This window comes from Lissotriton helveticus, chromosome 11 (genome assembly GCF_964261635.1).
Source record: "Lissotriton helveticus chromosome 11, aLisHel1.1, whole genome shotgun sequence".
In the NCBI taxonomy this organism is placed as follows: Eukaryota; Metazoa; Chordata; class Amphibia; order Caudata; family Salamandridae; genus Lissotriton; species Lissotriton helveticus.
In genome coordinates this window covers 1,078,112,903-1,078,140,202 of record NC_136072.1, presented here as the reverse complement: position 1 = coordinate 1,078,140,202, position 27,300 = coordinate 1,078,112,903, and the positions used below count along the sequence as shown (strand labels likewise).

The following is a 27,300-nucleotide window of genomic DNA, read 5'->3' as shown; positions in this document are numbered from 1 at the left end:
TTACTCACCTTGTCTCACACTCACTTGTCTTTATCCAGTCTGTATCTCCACTCTTTCCTAAACATCACTGCTCTTTTCTTACCCTTCCACACCCCATTCCTTTACTACATTTTCTTCACTTATCCTCATTCCCCATGTTGACTCTCCTTCTCCTCACTCACCTTCCCCACACTCACCTTCTTTCAGTTCTTCACTTCCCTTCACCTCTTGTCCCTTTCTAAGCTTTGTCACTCATTTTCCTCTCCTCTCTGACTGCACTCCACTTCAGTTACTCTTTTTTATTTTTTAAAGAATACAGCTCGTTTTTGAGAATTGGAGGTAGTTCTGAAAATAACTTTTTTTTTCTATTTTTTTCAACAAAAACAAAAACAGGGAATGGCAAACTGCTCAACTGGAGCAAAAAAAAATCAAAATTAGGGCTGGGGACGGCAGCGGTGGTTCTCTAATGCTCGAGCAACGATCATAATACTTTGTTCCCCGTAACAAAGTAAAGCATCACAATGCTTGCATTTGATGGAGGCCTCATTAAAAATAGGCTGAATATTGGGGATCAGCTGCTCTGGTCGCCCCCTCACCGATGCATTTGCTCCTCCAGTTGAAGTAGAGGCACCATCTCTTGGAGCCTCTCGTGCCAGTGCCCTGACACTCTCCCGGGCATAGTTCTGGGAAAGCCTTCTCTGGACGTGGCGAATCATGGTAGAATTACCAAAACTGTACTTCCTTGTGGGGTCTCCTCGGGAAAGTACAGTATGGCAGATCTTACACTCCACCTTTGGAGCATTTACTTTCTTACGTCCCTCCGGTATATCAAAAAATTTCCAAATGAAATGTTCTTTCACCTTCGGCTGAGGAGGCTCTTCATCTATGAATCCATCAGAGTCATCACTGCTGCTGGATGCTCTGGCAGCCATGATAATCCAAAAAAGATTAAGCAGGAAAAAAACAGGTCTTGCAGTCACAAAAGTGAAAGAAGAAGTGAAGGAAATGGGTGGGGATTTCATTCTTTGTAAAAAAAACTGTTAGCAACCAATGAAAAGTGTTATTTCAAGGTCACATGACTTGACACGCTTACGCTGCGCGCACCGGAGCGCTTCCGGGGGCGCTTACGCGGCGCGAACGTAGGCCCTTCCGGGGGCGCTTATGCGGCGCGCCTGAGTGACGTTTTGGTAGCTTTACGGAAATGCAAAATCATTTTCATTACGTAAATCAAAAATACTGCTTTTATAAGTATGGTACTGAATGTCTTGTATTATTATTTAGTTTTCTTACATATTTTTTTTTTACGAACACAGAAATAGCGCTCTCGCTGCACTCTCGGGAGAGCTTACCGGTGCGCGCACCCTGAGCGCACAAAGAGAAAATTATTTTTAAAAAAGAAAAATACAGTGAACAAATAATTTTTTTTTTTTAAATAATTATAATTAATAGTTATAAAAAACAGCTAAAATAAATAATCGTAGGTAACAAAGTCGATATACAAAGGAATTAACTTTTTTTAAAAACTATGACATTCACTGAAAAAACCATAGGTTTCACACTCGTTATAGTTAGGAATTAGCGTTTATAAAACCTTTCAAATTCACTGAAAAAACCATAGGTTTCACAATCGTTATAGTTAGGAATTAGCATTTAAAAAACCTTTGAAATTCTCTGAAAAAAAGCATAGGTTTCACACTTGTTATAGTTAGGAATTAGCATTTAAAAAACCTTTAAAATTCACTGAAAAACCATAGGTTTCACACCAGTTATAGTTAGCTGAACATGTTACTCATACAAAACCATTGAAATTCCCACGTTATAGTTAGTTGGACTCACTATAACTCGCGCGCCCGCAATCCACTGCTGATGATGTCACATATTACATCATTCATGACATGGTCAGTGACATCACTGATGACATCTCAAATGACATCACTGATGACATCACTGATGACATCTCAAATGACATCACTGATGACATCATCCATGTGATAATACGATGCACCTCCTCACACTCTAATCTAACCTTTGATACACCCAGTGTTAAATACAAACTATCATTCCTGAAATTATTGACACACCAATACCAGTAACTACATACGCACTCACTGATTTCTAGGTCTACACACACATCCACTCATTCACCCATACAATCACTCATACATACGGTCACTCATCAATAGAACACTATCATATCCACTCATACACCTATACAGACACTTACACACTAACACTCATCCACAGAGTTACTCAAACACCTAGTCAGTTATGCAGAGAATCAATCACACTCCCATTTCCTCAACTACACAGTTATACACACTAAACCTTACTTATTCAAACATATACTAACACATACTTACTCTCTTTTACAATCACTGATACAAGTACACATTGATCTATACAGTCACTTACGCAATCACAGGCTCTCATGTATAGTCATTTATATATGCCAACTCTCACATGCACTGTGTTTTACATATGTACTTACTTGGACATGGAGCACTGAGATAGCCATTCACTCACCAACACATCCATGCAGACATTCAACCTCCCATACAGCTCTTTCCACATGCACTCTTGAACCCATATACCAAGTGAATCAACTGCTCACACATATATGCACAGTCACACACCTCCCAGCCACCCACACACACACACTCAACCTCACATACAAATACTTGAACAACCAATCAATAACCCATATAGCCACTCATATAGCTACTGATCAACACATGCAGCAGCTTACACAACAACAGACATACTGATGCACACATTCAGACAGTTTAGTCACTAACCAATGCATTCAGTAAGACACATTTAATCACTCACTCATACAGTCAGTCACGCACCTACTAAATCCTTCATCCGGACACTCATACATCCACTCATTCTTCAATATGTAAAACATATTTTAACTTTACAGAAACACAAAGTCACTGGATGATGTCATCAGTGATGTCATTTGAGATGACATCAGTGATGTCATCAGTGATGTCACTGACCATGTCATGAATGATGTAATATGTGACATCATCAGCAGTGGATTGCGGGCGCGCGAGTTATAGTGAGTCCAACTAACTATAACGTGGGAATTTCAATGGTTTTGTATGAGTAAAATATTCAGCTAACTATAACTGGTGTGAAACCTATGTTTTTTTCAGTGAATTTGAAAGGTTTTTTAAATGCTAATTCCTAACTATAACGAGTGTGAAACCTATGGTTTTTTCAGTGAATATATATATATATGAGAAATGTCAAATTTCCTGCCTCACGACAGGTAGATTCTGATGAAAAACGCACTCACTTGTGATTCTTAAATCACGAGTGAGTGCGTTTTGTCATCAGAATCTTATCTGTTGTGAAGCAGGAGATTTGACTTTGCTCATTTAAATCAATATATATATATATATGTATATGTTTATCACTATCAGTCGATTATAGTGACTCATATAATAATGCATTACTCAGAGATACAATATGGGGATAGTGATAATTACAGGAGTATATAAATAGTTCCATAAAACCGATTAAAAGCCGAGCAATCCCAATAAAAACAATGTAAAAACCGGACAGGAAAAAAGAGGGTTAAATAGTTGGGTAAAACAAGGTGTTCTAAAATCGGATAGAACACTAATATATATATACACACAATTAATTATGACGCAATTATAAAACAAATAGAATTGTACTCAGGAAACCAACTCCCAGTCTTATAATTACAAAAAAATTTACATATCTTCCCCTGTGTTTAATCCTTTAGGCATCTTTGTATCGAGCGACAAGATATATTGGGTTTCCAACTGGTGTAGTTTTTCCTCCCTGTTGCCGCCTCCAGGTAGCCTCGGCACTGCACTGCATTAATGACAAAATATCTAAGGTCATTCAAGTTATTATTGTGGACTAACTTGAAGTGCCGAGCGACAGGGTAGCTGGGGTCTGAATTGGCTATTGAACGAAGCTGCAAGATTCGATTTAATACCTGCAGCTTCGTGCTGCCCACATATTGTAGGAGGCAAGAGCATTCAAGGATGTAAACTGCAAACATTCCCTTGATTTTAATGGGTAAAGGTTCAAATGCATCGATATACTCTTGTTTATTGACCCCAAACTTACAAGCCCGGCAACAACTGTATTTGTAAAAGCCTGTCCTGTTGGATAACCAATTTTTTGAAGTAGTAACTTCTGGGCTGGTCTTTACCAACGCATCCCTCATAGAGGGTGCCCGTCTAAACGTTATTGAGGGCAGATCAGGCAACATTTGTGATAACATAATGTTGGTCTTAACAATGCGCCAGTTGTTATTTATTATTCTCCTTATCTGCTTCTCCTGATGACTGAAAGTTGCAATCAGTCTTATGGGATCACTACTAGTGTTAGAATTATTACAAACTTCAACATTCATGAGGATAATATTGACATTGGTTGTGGTTTCAGTCTGATTAGCCTTTGCTAATGCGTTTTTCAGATCTTTTATCTTGTATCCCCTTGCCAAGAATCTCTGTACTGCTGAATCTTGACACTCTTTTAGATCAGTATCTTGACTGCAAATTCTCTTAATTCTCAAAAATTCCCCGTATGGTACACTTTTTATCAAGTGTTTGGGGTGGGAGCTGCTGGCGTGTAACATTGAATTTCCCGCTCTCATCTTTCTTTGTAATTTTGTCTGTATGGTGTTATTGCCAACATAGATTTCCACATCTAGGAATTTAACTTTCTGTTTGCTGATATGGGCTGTGAATTCGAAATTCAGATAATTCACGTTGATGATGTTAACATAACTCTGGGCCTCCTCCTCTGAACCTTTCCAAATAACACAAACATCATCAATGAAACGCCACCACTCAATTACATGTGTGTCAAACATCTGTTTGTGGATGCGTCTGAGGACATGTTCTGCTCACCATCCCACATGCAGACATGCGTAGGTGGGAAAAAACATGCCCCCATAGCCACCCCGCGTAGTTGATGAAACACTTCTTTGTTAAAAGTAAAATAGTTGTTGAGCAAACACAGTTCTATCATTTTGAATATCATGGCATTTTGTTGGAAGAATTGCACATTTCTGGTTGCTAAATAAAATGTAACTGCTTCCAACCCATCTGTGTGATTAATGCTCATATAAAGGGAGCAAATGTCCGTGACAATCAATGTATACTCCTGCTGCCATATCACTGCCTGTAATTTGGCTAAAAAATGTCCTGTGTCCTTAATACCACAAGGGTAATAGCAAGCAGTCTGCCAATACAAGGGACCTATTCAATAATAACCTTGTTGACCGTGACATCTGACTGATTAAAGTGACCAGAACCTAAAGGACATACATTCCTTGTATAGGGTACATCAACAGCGAGAACAACTTTATTGTTGGTTAATTGCACCCACAAAAAATGAATTTTGTGTCTTTTAGGATGAAAGCGTGAAGGAAAAGAGGAAGAATTTGTTTCATGTGAAAACCTAATAATGATAGTTTCTATATTCAACAGAACTTTTGGACTTGCATGAGAAGATGTACTCTTCAACATGTTCTAAGCGGCTGCTGAAGGCAATATTTGCTGATGTGCCTTTTAGGACTTTAACTTCACCACCTCTTTCAGTCTCACCCCTGTCCAAGACCCACCCTCCTCCAACGTTATAATATAGTAATGGCAGCACATCCTCAACAAAAGGAAGCGGGCAAACAGAACTATGATTGGAAAAACACAATATTGACCACTAATAATGGATACTGTGCCATCTGATCCCTTTTCCTTAGACTTCTAGAAATTTCAGATACTTATTAAAAACAAAACGCAGCAGCAACAGGGTTTCATACTTTCCATTAAACCAAAATTAACCTCGAGTTAATAACTAAGTGTTGAGCTACCTGCTTCGGAAAGGAGGAAAAGACGATGAAAAATTCTAATATGATGTGCGACTGGACTTAGGAAAGATAGTAGAAGCAGATCATTTGGTGTAAAGGTGCAAAACTAATGGCAGAATGGGTATTGTTAATTTGGTAGGCATGTCCAGCAGCATGATCTAATTGTCAAAGCCACTTCAGTATTGATCGGAGGTAACTGGAATTGTTTTGGAAAGATAGTGTTGGTTATTTAGGGAACTAGCTGGAAATACTTCAAGGGTGTTCAACACAGGTCTAAGATTATCGGTTCTGTTCCAAATTTTCATCCACTTAAAATGTATTTTTACAGACAAGGAATTTAAATGGTAGCAATGAACATGGCTGATGGTTAAACTGAAAATCTTGCATGGACCCAGCCTTTTGTGGATGGATGTAGGGTGGATAGCCCTGAGCAGCAGCAGAAACTTGTTCAACTCTTATTTATTCTACAGACTTCCACTCACCTTTTTACCTCGATAGTGCCTTTTTATTCAATACAATATGAGTAATGTTTACCCATTATGTGCCTTTTCGTGACGTGTGCTTAATCATAAGGTGTTTGCATTCTGTGACCTGTGTTGAAGTACTGTATTGATTTATAGTACATTATTTCTTTCATATGGTGCTAATCTCTGATGGGAATATGTAACTGTAGTACTTAGTGTAAAATAACCTGCAGCATGAACATCCAGCCCATTATGCTAAACCCTATAACTCTTGCACTACCCTTGATGTTGACATATATTAGGCTGGTGTGATGCTGTTGGAAGAGCTCCTGTCCCCATTTGTTCAGGTAAAGAGACTTAAGCGTGCTTGCTTTGTGAAACTTTGCTTTAGCTTACGCAGTCTGTCTATTTCTTCATACCAGTGTGTCCTGCTTGTAAGTGCAAACCACAGATTATCAGCCAGATCTTTGACTGAGTGCTGTTTCCAGTACATCAAAGCCCATTTAAAGATGACCCTAAGTTCTGCTTGAGCTGAAATTTGGTTGTTCATGAATTTAATGTACTACAGAATCCTAAGAAAACCTCATGTTGCATTAGTGTTCTGAGCAGTTTCACCATGCCTGTATATCAGTTAACTGGGCTAGGCACAACGTGATGCTTTGTTAGTGAAACTAACACTTGCTTCAAATTTTCATGCTGCGCTGCCATGCTCCACATCACCTCAAACCTTGCTCTGTATTGGCACCCTGCACCTCCACACTGAACTGCCACCCTTACTAAGTACTCTATTGGTCAGCTGACCCTGCTGCCTAACACGTGCCATGACTGCCCCCTGTACAGTTTTAATATTATAACTGCAGAATACTTTTTGCCATGGCACATACATTTTCGTTCTGGCTCTACTTTGTGATGAATTATACTGTTCCTTTTTTGTTTTTAATTAAAGAAATTACTTGGAAATTCAATCCTGAAGCTGGAAGGAGAAGATCGCCTTGACATAAACTGTACGATTCCACTCACTGATCAGGTAATGTTTGTTAAATTGTTCACTATATTTTAAAGTTCTTGACTCTGTTTCATTGTGTGTATCTATATATGATGCAATTCTTCAACTAATAAACCTTTTTTTTAATTCCACATTTCTTTACAAATGCTAATCAATACTGAAGTGAATCATACTTATTAGTGTCCCACAACAATTGACTGTAAAATGTAATCTTAAATATGAGGGAGAGGTTTTTTGGAACTTTGTGCCTTGAGTAAAGCAGTTAATCTGTACACTACCTAAGTTTTATAAATAGATTAAATGGTACATTCTGAAAAGAGATCATCTGTCGTGTACCTCTAGGAGAGCTGAACTTGCGGGTGTTTTGTGGAAGAGCTATTCATTGAAGAACCCAACATTGAATCAGACTGACTTCTGTTAGGAAAAGTCACCATGATGGACGTGCATCCTTGCCCTAAGTGGCCCAGCTGCATAGACATCTGGACCATGGGTACTGATTTTTAGTCCTAGACGAATATTGACAGTGTGTGCACTATGGCGTAGTAATGGTGGGAGCATACCCATTTTGTGCTTAGTAAGAATCAGTAGTGTGAATAGGCCTTTTTACACGGGTCATTGTAGTGGGGCCTACTGGCCCACACAGGTAAAGTTCTGCTGCTACCTCACCCTTGGCCTCCGTGGTGACTGTGTGTGGCGCGTTATACATGCATGGATGTATGTGTGCATGGTACATACCATGGAGGCCTATGGGTTCTATTTTGGAAGACCAGTGCCTTGAAAGGCTACTGGAAGTGAGAATTTCAACCCCTAGACCGGAGATGTGGATTCCTGACATTCATGAGGGTTGGGGTAGGAACACACACACTGGAAGAAGGGGAGCAGAGCATCCTTTGTGCACATCCAAACTCTCTGATTCACGGACGAGTTACTGATCAGTGGGGCCTGGGCTCCTTGTAAAGAAGGTTGGCACCATAGGACCATGGAATCATGAAAGAGCTTAAGCCTTTGAACCTTTGTGAGGCATATTTCAGTGGAGCCTGACAACCAGGTGTGATCCCAGTTACTCCCTTGATCTATGTTATTGTTGTTTTGAATTTATAAGGCGCACAGCTATCCAAGGGTTTCCCGGCACCGCCTGAAAGAAGCCAAGATCAATAAAAGGGAAAGTACTACAAGTTGAATAGCCAAGTTTTTACTCCCTTCCAGAAATTAATTTGTTCCGAAGTTCCATAGGAAGGGATTTCCATAAAGAAAGACCCAGACACGAGGAAGAGCAACTGCCCATTCACACTAGTCTCGTCCTAGGAACAATGAACTTGGCCTGATTGGCAGAGCGGAGCACATGAGAGGGTAAGTAAGGTTGAGCAAGAGTCATCAGGTACTGTGGCACCTTACTAGATTTTATCTTAAAACTCAATGCATTAAATTTTACACAGTTCTCAATCCTAAGCCAATGAAGGTCTCAAAGTGACTCAGAGATAGAAGCAGTTTTAGGGATTTTACAAAGCCTCCTTGCTGCAGCATTTTGAACAAGGTGAAGTTTACGCAGCACATCCTTAGTTGCTCCCAGATACAAGATGTTCGCGTAGTCCAGTCTTGAGGTGATGAGAGCCTGGACCACGGTGCGTTGAGTAGATGTGGACAACATCCATACGATTTTCTTAAGCCATCTAAGGATTGTGAAGCAAGTCTAGGCCACTCTCACTGCTTGCTGCTTTATGGATAATTGTTTGTCAATTATAATGCTCAAATTCTGGACCTCATGTTTTGGCTGCGGCAGAGGGCCCATTTCAGCAGGCCAATGCTGGGTGCCCCACAGGTCTTTATTCTTGCCCAAGATCAACACTTTTGTTTTCTCGCCGTTGAGTTTTAGCAGGTTGGTATGCATCCAACCTGCTATGTTTCTCAAACCGGCCTGAAGTAGGGAGGGTGTGGACGCCCTTACAGCAGAGAGGGAGAAAACACTCTGGGTGTCATCGGCGTACGAAAACAGGGACAACTCCGCTTCCTCCGCAATCCTCGCCATTGGCCTGACATAGATGTTAAATAGTAGAGGGCTGAGGATTGAGCCCTGGGGAACCCCATAAGGCGAACTGTGAATTGTGTGGGCCAATCAAAATCAGCCAACCGTTCCTTTGACAAAGAACAGAAGAATCAACACCCACAGTAGGAATATCAAAGATCCAGACACTAAATCTATTCAGTGTCTGGAGTATAAAGGTGAGAGTCGTAAAAGTTGTTTAACCAGGACTTGGGACCAAAGTCTGCTAGTCTCCTTGCTCTGTGATGGGTTATAACCAAGGAAGATAGGACCACTTGCCTTGAACCACTTGCTGTCAGCTTGCCTGCCTTGACCAGCCAGCCTTGTGAAGAGGAACACCTGGAGGGAGTGAGTACAAGCGGGGGTCCTGCCGAGTGGATTCCATTGCCCAAGTGTGAGAACCCTAGTCAAGTTTGGACTGCTGAGAGAGTGCGGGTCGCCCATTCTTGCGTAGTTGGTGCCCTCGTGCTCCAGGAAGAGGTCATTGTTAAACCAGAGCTTTTGTTAATGTGTAAGCAAAGCCGATGACGGCCATGTTCCAGAAGGGGACCACCATGAAACTCGCCCATCAGTCACCCTTGTACAAGCAAAATTGGGGTCCGCAATGAAGGCAGAGCTAGGAAGTCTGACACCAATATAGGTCGTCCAAAGACTGAGAAAGCCTGATACGTGGTCTGGTATAGGAAACGAAAGGTTGCAGTCCCGCAGCATCAGGAGACCGGAGGCCGTTGCTCTGGGTGGTTGTATTAAGGATGCTGTGAAGAACACTTTCTCCTTGCTTAAGGAGAAAGGAAAGGACATCTTACACCAATGCAGGTCGCTCAAAGACTGAGTAAGCCCAATGTTTCATCTGGTTAAGACCACAAATTGTCGCTGGCTCGCAGTATCAGTAGACTGGTGGCAGCAAAGATGCATCCTGTTACTCTTGCATTTGCCGACTGCCATAGGATCAGGTAAGACTGCTTGAGGGCATCGACCTGCCTGGTCCTTGCTTAAACGTGGCTCCTAGCACTGCTGAAGTTGACTCTTCTACCTTAAACTTTGGTGCATGGTGACTAGCATGGGCCACATCTGAAAGTCGCCTCCATTATCAAATGGGGAATAATCAGCCCCACTAAAAGGAACAGAGGGACTCAACGATAGCACCCAGGATAATGCTAGGGAGCCGACCGTAATAGGTTGCGGATATTATTCAGCTTTTGGCTCTATGCTTTGGGTACTTATAATAAAATACTGTGTTTTTCATAAAAGCATGTACTTAACTGGACAATCGGCTTTTTGTTGTTACTTGTACTTTGATGCTTGCACGTGTGTATGCCTCACACCAGCTTGCCCCTGGAAGAGCCTTGCACTGCTCAACCTGCTCGGTTATTGAAAGTCCAGTGATGAAAGTGCTAGCACTTGACCAGGGCAGCAGGAGTATAAGACCGCAACCAGTATGGTTGGGCCCAGTAACCCCTGCTTGCCCCTTGGCTGTCTAAAAGGGGTTTTGACAACTTGTGAGCTGTGATCAAGAAGAGGCGTACATTTCTATTCCTATGAACTCCAGCTATCTTCTTACCCCACATGTAGAACATTGATCTCCAGTTAGATGATGCTAGTGAGTGCCACCAATGGAAACCTTTAGGATAGAGCTTGTGTGGTTTGCCCAGAACACCATGCTTGTTTGTGGCCTCACTCCATTTTCTTTGTTTAACCAATGGGTTGCATGGGATAGCCTCTTCTCAATAGCGAAGTATTTTTTTAAACGTTCTTCATTTTTTATTTGTGTTCCAGGAAATATTCTCCTTACCAGCAGATAGACCGTTGTATAGGATAATGCCATGGCCCTAATACAAGCAACGAAATACCTCTCCTCCCCAATAGCAGCAGCATTCTTGCACAAGGAGGCAGAGCCTTTCTGACAGGTATCCCTGTGATCCACAAGACTTGATTCTCGAGCGTTTTTGATTCCGTTTTTGATCCAACTTAATTGAAGGTCGTCACAGGTACGACTTCATCACATCAGCCTTCAGAGGGATCCTTTGGCTATCCTTACTGTCCGCATCAATTTCAGGACTCGATCTAGCACCGAACTGTACTTAGTGACTGCCTTTATGGCCTTCCATAACTCAAGAGGTAATACGTAGCGCCTTCTTTGCTAGCCTAGAAATCAGGAAGAATGGAAAAGAGAATTCTGCTGGAATCTGGAACACCAGCCTTCTCATAGTTCCCTCAGCAAAACCCACATTTCTGGCAGTAGAGAGATGAGTGAAAATGTAGGGAGCATCGGACCGACCAGCTCTGCTCCTGCCCTGCACCATGTGGGAAAGCAGCTTATTGCAGGTCATAACCTCACACATTTTGGTCCTTTGTTGCTGCTCTGCCCTTCCATCAGACTCCTCCATAGATCCCACCCCCATCCTCCCACCTTTCTCCTCAGGAGCTCAAGTAAGAGACGGCCACCTTCAAATCCTGCAGCATTAGGTGTTGGAAACGAGTGGTGGAGTTGGTTCCACAGCAGGAAATTCGCCGGGGTGCTCTTCTCTATACTTCCTGGTTCTCAAGAACAGCAGCAGCCTATGCCCGTACTACATGGTGCCTCTCCACCTGCAGCGTATTTCCACATACCTATCCTGCAGTCGCACAGGAGGTTCCTGCGCTTCATGGTTTGCGGTCCTCTCTTTTTAACTGATAACAGCACCTCAGGTCAGCGGTTTGCGGTCCTCTCTTTTTAACTGATAACAGCACCTCAGGTCTTCATTGAGGTGATGGCACTGGTGGTTGCCCATTTCGGGTGTTTAGGAATTGCTGTATTCTCTTAACTGGATGAATGGCTGTTCAAAGCCAGTTCACTGGAGATGGTGTTACAACACCTGCAGGCAACAGCATCACTGCTTTTCAATGTGGGCTTTTCCATCACGTCTCCTAGAGCCCTTTCAGCACCTCCTGTTAATCTGGACAGTATTGGATAGAACAACTCTTCGAGCCTTCCCTCCTCCTAGAGGATCCAAGACATTCACTATATGATTCTGGTTTTTTGGGAGGAAGCTCCTATGCCAGTCCTGATGGTTCTACACCTTCTATACCTTCTGGTCACCCATGGACACTGGCACATTAGTGCTCTCCAGTATGTCTTGGATGCCTTTTTGAGTAATCCCCTCTTTTGTTGTATTTATGTGTGGTTTTACAGAAGATTCTTTAGCGGGGGACCTCAGGGGGTTTTATATTTCAGAACTGTGAACCTTGGAATTGTCTACCGGTGCGGCGTACTAGAGCCACCCCTGCCTCTTCTTTTTGTTTTTTTCTTTTTTCATTTCTCTGGTTACACCGGCGTAGTGGTATGGTGATACAATGAAAATGTTAAACAGACATCACACATGATTAAAATGCCCCCTAGAGACAGTTTGAAATCAAAATGTGTTAAGTCGGAGAAACTAAAATAGCAGAACTCTATAAATGGTGGGATAAGGCAATGCTTGAGAGTTATGTACTAAATGCCATGAGAATGACCGATTTAGACTTTTTCAGACGTTTTATGATTTGGAGGAGAATCTTAAGAAATGGGAGGGTTTTTTATACTCCATCATTTAATGTGATGCACACACTGATTTAAAAATAAACTCTGGGCGGGCATCCGTGATGGCCGCTTGAGCACAGCGCTCTCCGGACCCTCGCCGCTCCCGGCGATTTATCCTGACTAGATCCTGATTTCTTGTAAGAATTCAAGTAGAGGACGTTTGGCTGATTACCCTGGCACTTTTCGGAATTTGCTTTGGATCTCGTACTCCTGAGCTACGGTGGTCTGAACTTTTGGGCTCCGCCCTTGAGGTGCGCCCGGGACGGGGTGCAGATCTGTGGCCGTCCTGGAATTGAACAACAACGGCAGGAGATCTGGCCTTGTGAGACCCCCTTCCTGAGTTTCGGTTTCGATTCTGTCTCGACCTGTGCCACGAGTGTGCGTATCGCGCTTGGCTGAGACTTGGAGACAGTTCGGACACGGGGCTTTCCTCTTGTCTATTTGCTGGTTTGGTGGCCTCCTCCCGAGTTGAGCCCTTCTTTTGGGTGTACTTTTGATCCTGAGTTTTGGGTGTTTGGCCCGTCGACCCTGGTGGCTTGTCCCGTGACGCATCTTCAAAATGAGATATGAGGGCCGCACCCTGTCCCTCTTTAATGTTTATGTCCCCCCAGGCTTGCAAACTGCTACTTTCACTGATTTAGGCCGTGTCTTGTTGGGCCTTCCTGTTAGTGTACTCTTTCTTGCCGGTGACTTTAATTCAGTGCTTTCTGGCCTTCACGATCGCCATCCCCCCAGGGATACCCCGCATGCCCAGCGTTGGTTGGGTGGGTTTTTGGATACTTTTGGCCTTGTGGACTGCTGGCGATTGTTACACCCACCCTACTCAGCTTCAATACACTTTTCACTCTGGTGCCCATGGTAGCCTATCTCGGCTAGATTATTTCCTGATGCCCGCTGCCCAGTCGTCGGCGGTCCGTGAGATTATACATTTGCCAAGGGGCATCTCTGACCACTCGCCGCTCTGGCTTCGTTTTGAGGTTGGGATAGAGGCAGTGGGCCGAGTGGCTCCCATTAACCCATGGTATCTCTCCTCCCCTGAGACTCGTGCCCTCTTGCTCAAGTCCATAGATGCTTATTTCCTGGAAAACGAGGGGTCGGTCCCTTCGGCGGTGTCCCTGTGGGAAGCCTTCAAAACTGTGATTCGTGGACAGGCCCTTTCTTTGATTGTTGAAGCTAAGAAAGCCGGGAAGAGGGAGGTAGTGGACCTCGAGGGGGAAATTTCTGCCTTGGAGGACGAGCTGGGATCTGGTGTCACGCCTGAGAAACTTCATGCCCTGGGTCTAAAACAGTTTGCATATAAATCCCTAGTTACTGACGCTGCAAAAGTGATGTTTCGTGAGCAACAAGGCAGATTGTATGATGTTGGTGATAAGGCGGGTAAACTCCTGGCGTGGTTGGACAAGAAAGAAAGAGCTAATCGTGTGGTGCCTGTGATTCAGTCTGCGAGTGGTGAAAATGTGATTGATCCGATCGCCATTGTAGATCGTTTTGCGGAACATTTCCGTATTGTGTATGCTCCTGTGTCTGTGAGGGATGTGGCTGACTCTCGCCTCCTTTTGCGTGATATTGCATTGCCCTGTGTCTCTGATTTGGACCGTATCGCTTTGGACTCCCCCTTTACGGTTGATGAAATAGCTACTGCCATTCGTTCGCTCCGTTCGGGCAAGGCGTTGGGTCCAAATGGTTTGCCTATTGAGTTGTACAAGTTGCGACCCGATAAAATGGCGCCATATCTCCGCGATATGTTTTTGGAATCACGTGAGCGTAACCTCCTTCCCTATGATCAGCGTTTGGCGACGATAGTCGTCATCCCTAAAGACGGTAAACCTCGCGACCTTTGTTCCTCATATAGACCCATCTCCCTGTTAAATGTTGAACCCAAGGTTCTGGCGAAACTTTTGGCGACCCGACTCCTATCGGTTCTTGGGGACTTAGTTCATCCGGATCAATCTGGTTTTATCCCGCATCGCAACACTGCTTTGAATCTACGTCGTCTTCACGGCGTGATAGCGAGGGCGGGGCTACTGACTGAACCGGCCATTTTGGCGTCCTTGGATGCCTCCATGGCCTTTGATACTGTGGAGTGGCCTTATTTATGGGCGACTCTTGAGAAATTCGGTTTCGGGTGCGAGTTTATTAGCTGGATTAAGTTATTGTATGCGGAACCTTTGGCGCAGGTTGTTGTGAATGGTAGGGTGTCTGCTCCCTTCCCCCTGGGCAGGGGCACCCGCCAAGGTTGCCCCTTGTCCCCGCTACTGTTTGCGCTCGCCCTTGAGCCGTTGGCGGCCTGGCTCCGCTGGGAACCGTCCCTTAAAGGGATCCGCTGGGCCCCGGACTTCGAGGACCGAGTCTCGCTCTATGCGGACGATATCCTCTTGTATCTTACCTCCCCTCGTAAGTCTTTATCTGTTTTATTTGACGTTCTTGTGTCCTTTGGTGCTAACTCGGGCCTCGTAATCAATTGGACCAAGTCCTGTGTGTATGTTTTGTCTGGTGTCTTGCCTCCATTACCGAGCAGGCTCCCTCTTCAGGTGGCCCGGGATGGTTTCAAATACTTGGGAGTTTTCGTTACTCTGGACTCGTCTCTTCGCTTTGATCGTAATCTCCTTCCTCCGTTGCTTCGACTGCGTTTGGACGTTGCTCGTTGGCGCAGGCTTCCCTTGTCTCCCCTTGGTCGGGCAGCCCTGTTTAAGATGATGTCGTTACCGAGGTTTCTTTACGCTCTCCAGAATTATTATGATCCTGTCCCTCAGTCCTATTTTCGGGAGATTGAGACCCTTCAGAGACAACTTGTCTGGGATGGACGCCCGCGTATTGCTCTTGCTAAGCTTTCCATTCCTTGGTATGACGGTGGCATTGCACTCCCCGATATTAAGAGGTATTATTGGGCCTCACACTTGTCCGCTATCAACCACATCATGTTCTCGCCGGGTAGTAATCCGGCGTTTGAGATGGATAGACTTCAGCTTCCGGGAGGTGACTTTAACAGAGTGCTTTACTCTCGCCCTGCTGGGCGCCATCTTGTGGGTCCTACGTCGATTGCTTTGGCGGTGTGGCGGGCCGCGACTCGGAGCCTGGGCTGGGAGGATCGCTTGACGTTAGCCACGCCGCTTTATGCTTCCGAACGTCTGGGCGGTCTTTGGTCTACCAAGGGTTTCGATCGCTGGGACATGATTGGAATTTCTAAAGTGGGAGATGTGTATTCCAAGGGCTCTGTGCGAACATTTCAGGCCCTCCAGGCTGAATATGGCTTGAGTGGTCGGGAATTCTTTCGATACCTACAGGTTAGGCACGCCTTGACCGCTGTATTTGCTCCTGGTGAGATTCCGCCTGATTCTTCCCCCCTTGAAGACCGTGTCCTTGACGGACATCTTCCTGACAGCACTATCTCCCTGATTTACAAGAAACTGATTAATAATCGGACTGATCTGTTGGTTCGACTCCGGGAGGCATGGGTTCGTGATGGTTTGGAGCTTGATGACGAGGATTGGCAGTCGGCCCTCTCTTCTCCTAAAGAGGTGGCTATCCCGGCTCGTCTCCGTTTGGTCCAATTGAAGATCCTTCATCGGGTGTATGTTACGGGACCTCGTTTGCTTGTGATGGGTTTTTCTTCCGATGGGTTGTGTAAGCGTGGATGTGGTTTGAGTGCGACTTTCCTACATATTCTTTGGGAATGCCCGATGGTGGTTGCTTACTGGACGGCTGTGCTTGAGGTTATGGCTGTGGTGACAGGGGTGTCCTTGTGTCCGGAACCTCGTCGTTGTCTTTTGAATGTTTGGGAGCCCACTGACTGCTCGGTGGCCCAGACTAGGTGGGCCACCCTGGGTTATATGGTTGCGAAGCGAGATATTGCTCAACTTTGGGGGGCCTCCAAGCCCCCTGAACTATCGAAATGGGAAGACGACATGGATTGGTCTATGTTCCGTGAGAAGACTGTCTACGTGGCTAGGGGCAGACCCAGGGCATGGACTAGGGTGTGGGGTCAATGGAATGAATATCGTGGTGCCATCTGTACTCCTCCCCTTGTGGATGACATTGAGCTTTCCCGGTCTCCTTAGGCGAGCGTTCTTGGAACCTTGCATATAGGGGTTGTGCTGGTTTTCCGGCTCCCCCCCCCCCTTCTTTTTCTCCTTCGTGCCCCGTCCCCCCCCCCCCATCCGGGCTCTTTGGAGCTTATAGCTTTGATTCCATTTTTGTTGCTGTCCCCTCCCGTCCTTTGGGCTGACCTTCAGTAATACACTTTCGCCTTTTTTGTGTGTCTGTTCTTTTTTATAAAACAAAATCTGTTTTTGTTCTGTCTATTATATGGAGTATTGCATTGACGATTGATCGTTACCGCTACGGAAGTGTATATTGTGTATTTTCTCCTCTTTAGCGGCTGGCCCGTGTGGTTGTAGGCCCATCCTTGTATTTTATTGCATACTCAAATAAAGGTTTTTTAAAAAAAAAAAAAAAAAAAAATAAACTCTGAAAGAAAGGTTGGGAAGTTAAAAACCCAGAATGAAATGCTGGAAAATTAGATTAAAGATACGAATTTAAAAGAACTGTCCGACGAAAATTATGAGAATAACAGTGGCAGTGTTTTTACGTTTGCTAAGAGGTTTGATGAGGTAGCCTTGACAAATGACAAACTGGATAAAAAGTTGGTATCTGACAGATTCCGATTCATACAGCAGTTATGAATTATCTTCCTCAGAGGAACCTGTCCCTAGTAATCAGTCTTTTTCAAAAGCGATGCCTCACAGTTACTCTTTTTCCAAGAAGGTTCACAGGATACAGCTGGGAATAAAAAGAGATTAAGGTAAGCGGGGCAGTGGGAGGAACAAATAATACAGGAATGCAGACACGCAATTGAACAAAGAACAAGCCGTAGGCAAGATTGAGAGGGTTACAGATACAGAGGCTTCAGGTTATCAACCTTTCTAACAGACAGCTGAATGATGTGGAGATGAGAGCATTACAGAAAGGTTTGACTTTTTGTCCCACCTAGTATTGTGACTATGCCGAATTGAAAATAGATCTGCATCATACAATTTATACGAAATTAAAACTTGGAGTGGTTTGCAACCCTTGAGAAGAAGGAACTGCAGAAGATACAGACAATAAGGCGATTGGAATTTTCTATCTCATGATGGCTGGGCTTAGAAATGGTGCTGGAAAATGAAAGAATAAAGTTGAACATACCACTTACCAGTCTTCTGGAAAGAATGGAGTGATTAAAAATGGACATACATTAGGAATTTTAATATAATAGTACCTATATGGAGATTACCAATTGAAATGTGTCTTAGATTAATTTGAGTGCTCCCCTCCTTTGCTGCATGTATGTGTGGTTTTACAGGGGGTTCTTTGGTGGTGGGACCTTGGGGGTTTTTGAGCACCAGAACTGTGAATCTTTTCAATTGTTTACCGGTACGGAGGACTACAGCCAGCACTGCCTTTTCTTTTTGATGGTTTTTCCATCTCTCTAGTATTTCTCCACAGACAATGGTTCCAGCACAGAGAAACCTGAAGGACACCATTTTCATCTCCCAGGACACTGTGGCACACCTAACTTGGTTGGTTGGTCCTGAAGGATTTCGTTCAATCCTCCACAGCCATAGCCACGATGGTGGCACATGCGTTCACCCTTGGGTGGAGTGCTCATCTTCCTGGACTGGAGATCAGAGGCATCTGGTATACTGACACGCGAGTATTTCACATCAACTTTCTTAAACTGAGGGCAATTCAGCTGGCGCTCAAGACTTTGTTCCCTTTCCTTTGCAGTCAGTCTGGCCAGATCTTGACAGGCAATGCTGCTGTGATGTAATGGAACAACAGAGGGAAGTGCGGGGTTTTCACCTTCGCTGCCAAGAAATGCTGAGTGTCTGGACGTGGGCGCACCAGCACAGAATCTAGCTAGTCACCCACCATTTGGTTGGTTCTCTGAACACCAGAGCCTGAGTTTGTGTCATATTGCTGGTCATGTGTGGCGTCTCTATCCTGAAATGATACTACACAAAATATCTAACAGCCCTCACAGCAGTACCCATTATTCACAGTTTTGTGCCCTCCAGTATCTCCTGCAGGCAGCCTAAGGGGATACATTTTGAGTGAGGTACCTAGGTCTGGACACAACAACATTGTGCCCCCTGTAGTTATAGATAGATGGGACGTGATGGTGACCCCAGAGAGTAAACAATTTGTAGGTAAATGTGGAAATAACAAAGGAGAACCTATGAATGACCTGGGGAGACCAGGGACAGACACTAATAATGCAGCAAATCCAAGGCCCACACTTGAGACATCAGAAATAAGCAACATTTTTAAGTTATTATCATGGAACGTTGCAGGGCTTGCATCCAAGGTGAGAGATCCCTCCTGGTTAATGTTCATCAAAGATTACACCTTAATCTGTATACAACAATTATGGGCAACTGAGGCTTTACATATAGCTGGTTATAGTACATTTCACACCCCTGCTAGACCTAGCGTAATGGGACGTAATAAAGGAGGATTATGCACCTACGTGTCTAATCTCACGGGTGATCTGGTAGTGAAAATTGAGAATGAAACAGAATTCTACCAGATATTGTCAGTAAGTCCTGGGGGCAAGAAGGGAACTTTTTTAATACATTGCTATAACAATATTTCAAAAACAGAAATTATTAAAGTATTAACAGAATTATGCCGAACCCTGAAAAACGTAGAAGAACATCTGAGGGGCGATATGTGCTTAATATGGGCTGGCGATTTCAATTGCTCACTTTGCCCATATAATCATCTGGGCATTTGTGGAAGGGGTAAAGATAAAGAAGATCTTTTAACACATTTCTCCCATACTACTGTGGGGGACATGTTAAATGATATCATTTTCCAATTTGATCTGGGTTTTGACAAAGACCTATGTATACCGTCTGTATCATTTGAACCTACCTTTTTAGGGAGGGGCTGTAACACAATAATTGACTTTGTCCTTATGTCAAAACGGTACTCTTCTAACGTCCACACGTGTAAAACTTCTGAAATAGTAATGAGTGACCACCACCCAATCTGCCTATTCTTTTCCCTTGCTGGGGGTAAATATACCTCCAAGGAAACACAAGCAATGTATAACCAGAATATAAATCTTGCTAGGACAAATGGTTATGCTATAAACTGGGACAGAGTGGAACCTATGGTTTTCCTAGAAACTTTAGTAACAAGCATTTACAATGCAATAGGTCTCGCAGCATTAAAGTTTGAGTTATTGGCATTGTGTATGACAATGCGTTGCATAACTTTTTTAGCAAACTTTGAATTGGTGAGCAGTCAGAGTGTGTGCAAGAGTATGCTGTTCTTGAAAGCAGTGTGGTACAGAGTGCAGGAATTTGGATGACCTGAGCAATGTGGATGATGCACCTCACGCACGGGGCTGACGCAGTTATTATTCACACAGCTCTGATGATGCACCTCACACACGGGCTCACAGTTGTTATTCACACAGCCCTGATGATGCACCTCACGCACGGGGCTGACGCAGTTTTTATTTACACAGCTCTGATGATGCACCTTAGGCACGGGTTCACAGCTGTTATTATTCCCACAGCTCTGATGATGCACCTCCGGCACGGGTTCACAGCTGTTATTATTCGCACAGCTCTGATGATGCACCTCACGCACGGGGCTGACGCAGTTTTTATTTACACAGCTCTGATGATGCACCTCAGGCACGGGCTCACAGCTGTTATTATTCACACAGCTCTGATGATGCACCTCAGGCACGGGCTCACAGCTGTTATTATTCACACAGCTCTGATGATGCACCTCATGCACGGGGCTGACGCAGTTATTATTCACACAGCTCTGATGATGCACCTCCGGCACGGGCTCACAGCTGTTATTATTCACACAGCTCAGATGATGCACCTCAGGCACGGGGCTGACAGTTATTATTCACACAGCTCTGATGATGCACCTCATGCATGGGGCTCACAGCTGTTATTCACACAGCTCTGATGATGCACCTCACGCACGGGCTCACAGCTGTTATTATTCACACAGCTCTGATGATGCACCTCACGCACGGGGCTGACGCAGTTATTATTCACACAGCTCTGATGATGCACCTCAGGCACGTGTTTATAGCTGTTATTATTCACACAGCTCTGATGATGCACCTCACTCATGGGGCTGACGGAGTTATTATTCACACAGCTCTGATGATGCACCTCAGGCACGGGTTCACAGCTGTTATTATTCACACAGCTCTGATGATGCACCTCCGGCACGGGTTCACAGCTGCTATTATTCACACAGCTCTGAAGATGCACGAAATCATCCCGTGCATAACAAAACATGTATGTGTCCTTGAGTAATATAAGTGGCGCTCATGTGCAAGGATCGAATTCCCGCTATACACAACAGTAAAACAAAAAAAAAAAACTCTATTCAGGTTAAACGTCAAAGGATGAGTTACTGAAACAAAATAGCTGCCCTTATTTGAACTGCACCTAAATTGAGAAGGCGTGTCTTTCAAATAAAGCGCTCCTTGTATTCTTTCCACAGAATTGGTTGGGCCACAAACAGCCCAATAAATACGAACAATGATAGATAGCAGAAAGTTATTTTTCTATTGTGCTTACTTCCGCAGTTAACACATGTCAAAATGATCTAAGTAACAGGTGCTGGTATTGCTCAATTAAATATTACTCGATGTACTAACCTCAAAAGGAAGAAAAGCTGTATTGGTCTGCTGGAAATCCCACTCATGGTTTATGGGCCACATCAGCTGCTAGGAGGGAGTGCTTAACTGACTAGCCTAACTAGTACTCTGGAGCAAAAATGAAATGGGAACGAAAATGGCCTCGTAGAATATATATTCAAATGAAAATGGCCTCACTTCACATATTCCAATAAGCATAGACCCATTTAGCAGAGTATAATATATGCATATGTCGTGCAATGTCGCTGAGTTTGTTCTCACCCAGTCTACTGCACTCCTCTCAAAAAGTTATGTGCGCGCGCACTTGAAAACGAAACCTAGCGTGGGGGCGGGACTTCAGTCTTGTGCGCGAAGCCCGCGCCCACGGAGTTCCTGGTCCGAGGAGCAGTGGTGACGGCGGGCTCCCATGCCTGAGGGAGAGCCCCGCGGAGGCGACAGAACACCGGATTGGCGGTAAGTGGGCCTTGGGGGGCGCTCGTGTGTGTGCGCGTGTGTGTGTGTGTGTGTGTGTGCGACGGCGGGGGTGTCTCTGTATGTGTGCGTGTATGTGCGCTCCTGTGTGTGTCTCTGTGTGCGACGGCGGGGGGTGGGGGGGAGTGTCTCTGTGTGCGTGCGTGTATGTGCGCTCTTGTGTGTGTGCGCATGCGTGCAGGGGGAGGTGTGCCTGTGTATGTTTGCGCTTCCCAGGAGACAGCCAGGGCGAGCGCGGCGCGTGCCAGTTTCAAATTGCCCTCAAGGCGATGCGCGCGGCCAGGATTGTCTCCTGGGAAACAGACACGGCGACAATAGGTTCTCGGCGAGAACGCGCTTCCACGCGCTTAGCCGAGACCTAAAAAATAAATATGGGGATTTTGAGATTTCTCTCTCGCAAACGTATGACAATGTACTAGTGTCTGAGGCTTTCCTTAGAATTACAGCGGAAATACAAGATCTTCTCACTAGCAGGCAGAAACAGGCCGCGAATATGGCACAGGGCTTGTTTGACAGGGATTGTAGCAAGGCCCATGCTCACCTAATGAAGGTCTTAAAACAAGAAAATAGAAGCAAGGAAGAACTGAGGCTGGCCAGAATTGATTATCAACAAAAAATCAAAAAGCGTAAGGCCCAGCTAAATATGGAAGCATGGCAGGCGCTACACCAGGCCTGCATGACAAAGGATAACACAGGCTTTTGGAGGGCCGTTAATGCGTCCTTTTTTGTAGATAGGGACACTGATATTATTGACGTGGCAATCACGGAAGATAAATGGGTCAACTATTTTAAGGATCTTTATAAAGCTGATGTCTTACCTCTTAGTGAGGGAATTATCATTATGGAGGTAGATCAAAATGCTCATATTACATCGTTTCCTTTGAACATTAATATCTCCTATGAAGAAGTTCTAACAGCGATTAAAGAGAGTGCCCCAGGGAAAGCCCCAGGCCCGGATGGTGTGCCAGTAGATGTCTACAGGTCTAACACTGAGCTATGGGCCCTGCTCTTAACCAAGGTATTGATCAGCTGCAATAGATATAGATTTATTCCTACTTGGTCAGATGCTATCGTGATTCCCATCTTTAAAAAGGGTGACCGAAACAAACCCAACTGTTACCATCCTATTTCCTTACTGGATTCGCTAATGAAAGTGGTGGGGAGGGTTATTTTATATAAATTGCAATCCTGGGTGGAAGAGACAGGTTTACTTTCAAAGTTCCAATACGGCTTTAGGACAGGACTAGGAACCATTGAACAGGGATTAAACTTAGCTCTAATTATAGGTAAATATGTATTAGCTAAAAGGGAAAATCTTTTTTAACGTTAAGTTCACCTTTTGACTGCTTAAGTCATTACAAACTCTGGAGCATCCTGAGTGAGATGGGCGTTGATCCAAACCTGCTGCTATTCATTAAGGAGCTATATAGGGGAGCGGGGGCGAGGGTCCGATACGGGAAACGGGGAGAGTGTACAACTAAATTTAATATTAATAAGGGAGTGAGACAAGGTTGCATACTCGCCCCGTTCCTGTTTAACCTCTATATAAATAGTGTAGGCTCATTTTTGGCCTGGGACAGGCAGAACTATCCTATGATTGAGAATGAACCAGTCCCCATTTTATTATATGCGGATTGCGGATGACGCAGTCATCATGGCGCGGACACAGATAGGCCTGCAAAGAGCAGTTACTAAATTTGCAACTTATATGATGGAAAGAGGCCTGAAAATAAACAAAAGTAAAACCTTTACTATGTGCTGTGGGATGAAAAAAGGAAATACATGTTAAATCATTATTGATAACATAAAAATAGATACCACAGACAGATTTTCTTATTTAGGTATTAATTTTGATAAATCGGGCTCGTGGACATCAGCTGTAAATGTAAGAAAACTATGTTTCTCTAGAGCGATAGGCGGAGTACGGAATTTTTCGAAATAAACTGGGCGACCGACCAGTCCCGGTGTTGGTGGATATTTATAAGTCCAAATGTGTATCTAGCGCGACATACGGGAGGGGGGGGGGGATCTTTGGGGAATCGCGAATGACCAAAAAATCCAGTGTTGCGAGAACAAATTCTTGCGCTACCTCCTAGCTGTCCCGGGTTCCACTGCTACATTTGCATGTCATAAGGAACTGGGCCTGCCTTATATTTAACCCCTTCCACGCTGATGACGAGCTGGGCTCATCATGAGGTAGCCTCCTGGCACACTGATGACGAGCCCAGCTCGTCACGTAACATGCGCTTTAATAAATCTCAGCGTACGAGCGGAATTCCGCCCGCACGCATGCGGTTAAGATATTATTAAAGTTAATCCCCTTCTTTTGTGGCACAAGGTGTGGTCCTCCGATGAGCCCAGTTTTAATAGAGATGTGATTAAGGACTGTCTCTAATTGGAAGGGGTATCCAGGATTTTATGGATTAAATATGTAAAAGAACTGTCGTACGACATCGGCCACCCGGAATATTTTGATTCTCCAACTTGTTTAGAAAGTATATCGAGGAAGAACCTGAAATTAACATGTTTAAACTATCTAGAAAATAAGCGTTGGCTTTCTGAAAAAGAAAAGCCTTCAGTTATAGAGAATCATTTGATGTTGCAGTGTAATGGTATTCAGCCCTACTTGGTACAGATTTAAGGATGCTACCCACGCATGTTGTTAACTCGTTTCCGCGGTGGGTCCTATTTTAGAATGATTACTTTCCCGGAGGTAAACTCATGGTCCAAAAACTTGTTACCATGCCCGTGTGACAACGTTTCCATTCAATCTATGTTACACTGTATCTTCTGTAAATTCTATGATCTCCCCAGGAAGAGATTTTTAATACCAATTTTAAAGAAGTGGGAACTTCGACAATGTAGAACGGCATTTTTGAGGCTTCAAATGTTAGAGAATGAATTGATTATATTTGCTGTATCGTCCTTTTTAAAAACTGTTATTAGATATAGGAATACAATGCACTAATTCTCTAGTCTTCACTAAATGAGTTCAACATTCTTGTGTGAATAACATACCCAGCTTCTTATATTTTTTAACAATTATTTTGGTTTAAGAAGGATTTGGTAGAATATTGTACATATGTGAATATGTTTGGTATATTTTATTGATATTTATTGTGCTGTTTTGGTTTTTAAGAAACAAAATCGAGTAAAGCTATTTTTGATTTGATTTGAGTGAGGTAGGACTTTCCACTTCATTGCATCTTTAATTTAACATTTTTGATTTATCTGGTTCTGATTAAATTCATCATACCTGGGCCCAGATAATTTTCATCACTCCGGCCTGGCGGAGAAAGGTTTGATATGCAGACCTTCTGAAACTCTACTTCTGTCTTCTCTTTTGTCTTCCTCTTCCAGCTGGTGGGGCAAATATAGTGCACTTGCCTCTAGAGCCTCCACCTTCATGCCTGGAGATTGAGCTGGGCCACCTGAGGTGGTTGGATTGATACTTTCAGCTCGTCATCCCTTCACTAAGATGGTCTATTCTGGAAGGTAGAATAGACTTGTCGCTTGGTGGCATGGAGCATGATGTAGACCATTTAAAGGCTCTCCTGTCTGAGTTTCTTCGATTTGTGCTGTTGATGACTGAGCAGGGCTGTGCAGTAGTCACTGTCAAAGGGTACATTGCAGCCATAAAAAATCTCACTGCCCTCCAGACCAACAATTCATGTTCAAATCCCTGATGTGGATGAGGGACTGATAACAATATTGCCTCCTTCCCCAATTGTTATGCTTCAATTTAATCTTAATTGTGTATTGACTTCTTCATAGATACTTATTTTGATCCTCTCCATATTTTTCAATTGCGATTGTTAACATTCAAAAAAGTTTTTCTCGTAGCAATTACCTCAGCAAGGCACGTCAGTAAGTTGCAAGCACTGAATGTCCTTCCACACTATGCGTACTTCTTCCTAGAAAAGTTGATCCAACAGACTCCTGGTTGAACGAGGGAAGTCCCATCATCAGACCGGCTTCCAGCCTTGTGACTCCTGTCACAAATTGATGCCCATCACAGATCTGCACCTCGTGTGCCTCTGTTGCCTGGAGCACGACCACGACCCGAAGTCGTGCTCTGACTGCTGGGCCATTAAACCGAAGTCTTTGTGGGAGTGGTCCCGATAGCTCTTGGAGGCCCAGCAGTCCACTCTGCGTAATTTGAGGTCCCAGTCGAGAGGAAGGTCTCGGGAATGATCGCGGAGCCACCACCATAGTCATCAAAGTCTTCGCACTCATCCGGTAAGTCGAAGCACAAGAAGAAGGCGAAGAAGCACTGTCGCTCTTCGCCTTCTCCCTGTCTGTCGTTTGACGTGACAAGGTACCTCGAGTGTTGTCACTCTCCAGCTCCTTCTTTGGAGCCTGCTACAGGGACGGCTCCGCGCTTCCCTCCTTTCCCCAGAGCCGAAGCGTCACCTGCCAAGCTTCGAGCTTTTTACAAAGTGCTTCACAGCATCTTTGGTCAGCCTGACTCCACCGGCGCGCCTTCGGCCCCTGCCGGCACGGCTGGGGGACTTCGATGCAGGTGGCTCTGGGCCCAGCACCAGAGGGCCCCCGAGGATCCATGCCTGGATCCATATCGATGCAGTTCGACCTTACAGTACCTTCCGCGGCGCCGATTGTAGTGAGGACGCCCCTGGTGTCGGTTGTGCCCCCAACCGGCATCAACCCCAGCCTCACCCCGACTTGGACATGGTGCTGGACTGACGAAGGTACCGGCGCCAGAGGTACTGAAGGCTTTCCTTCCTTCTCTCAAAAGAAGAGTAGTGCAGGTGTTCACAAACCACACCACCGCCATGTGGTAATGCAACAAACAGTACAGGGTGGGGTCGTGGACCCTATGGCAAAAGGCTGTTTGCCTTTGGACATGGCTGTAACACCTGACAGATTCCCTGAACGCCAGGGCGGACGAACTGAGCCGCCAGTGCACGATGGATCACGAATGGTGTCTTCACTTGGAGGTGGTGCAATATCTCTTTCAGCAATGGGGAGAGCCTTGGTTAGATCTGTTCGCCACGGACGAGAGCGTGCAATTTCAGAAGTTCTGCTCGTTGGAGTTTACAAGGCGGCACTCGCTCGCAGCGATTTTCGTCATGAGTGGAAGTGCTGCCTCCTGACCGCTTTTCGGCCAGTACCACTTCTACCTAGAGTCCTGAAGATCAATCGCAACCGGGCCCAAATCATGCTTGTGACTCCAGACTGGGCACGAAGAGTCTGGTACCCCGAGCTCTTGAGCATGG

The 27,300-nt window shown here is 44.6% G+C and overlaps 1 protein-coding gene across 4 annotated transcripts in view; it reads left to right on the top strand.

Moving 5' to 3' along the window:
• CIT (citron rho-interacting serine/threonine kinase) overlaps positions 1-27,300 on the top strand; it is a 1,315,032-nt gene that overhangs the window by 1,018,656 nt on the left and 269,076 nt on the right. For 3 of the 4 annotated variants that reach the window (XM_078667654.1, XM_078667653.1, XM_078667652.1), the window contains exon 38: positions 7,250-7,330. In XM_078667654.1, the coding sequence (XP_078523780.1) occupies positions 7,250-7,330 (81 nt within the window). Of the gene's footprint in view, positions 1-6,605; positions 6,651-7,249; positions 7,331-27,300 lie in introns of all 4 variants that reach the window. The other variant, XM_078667651.1, reaches the window with a different exon arrangement.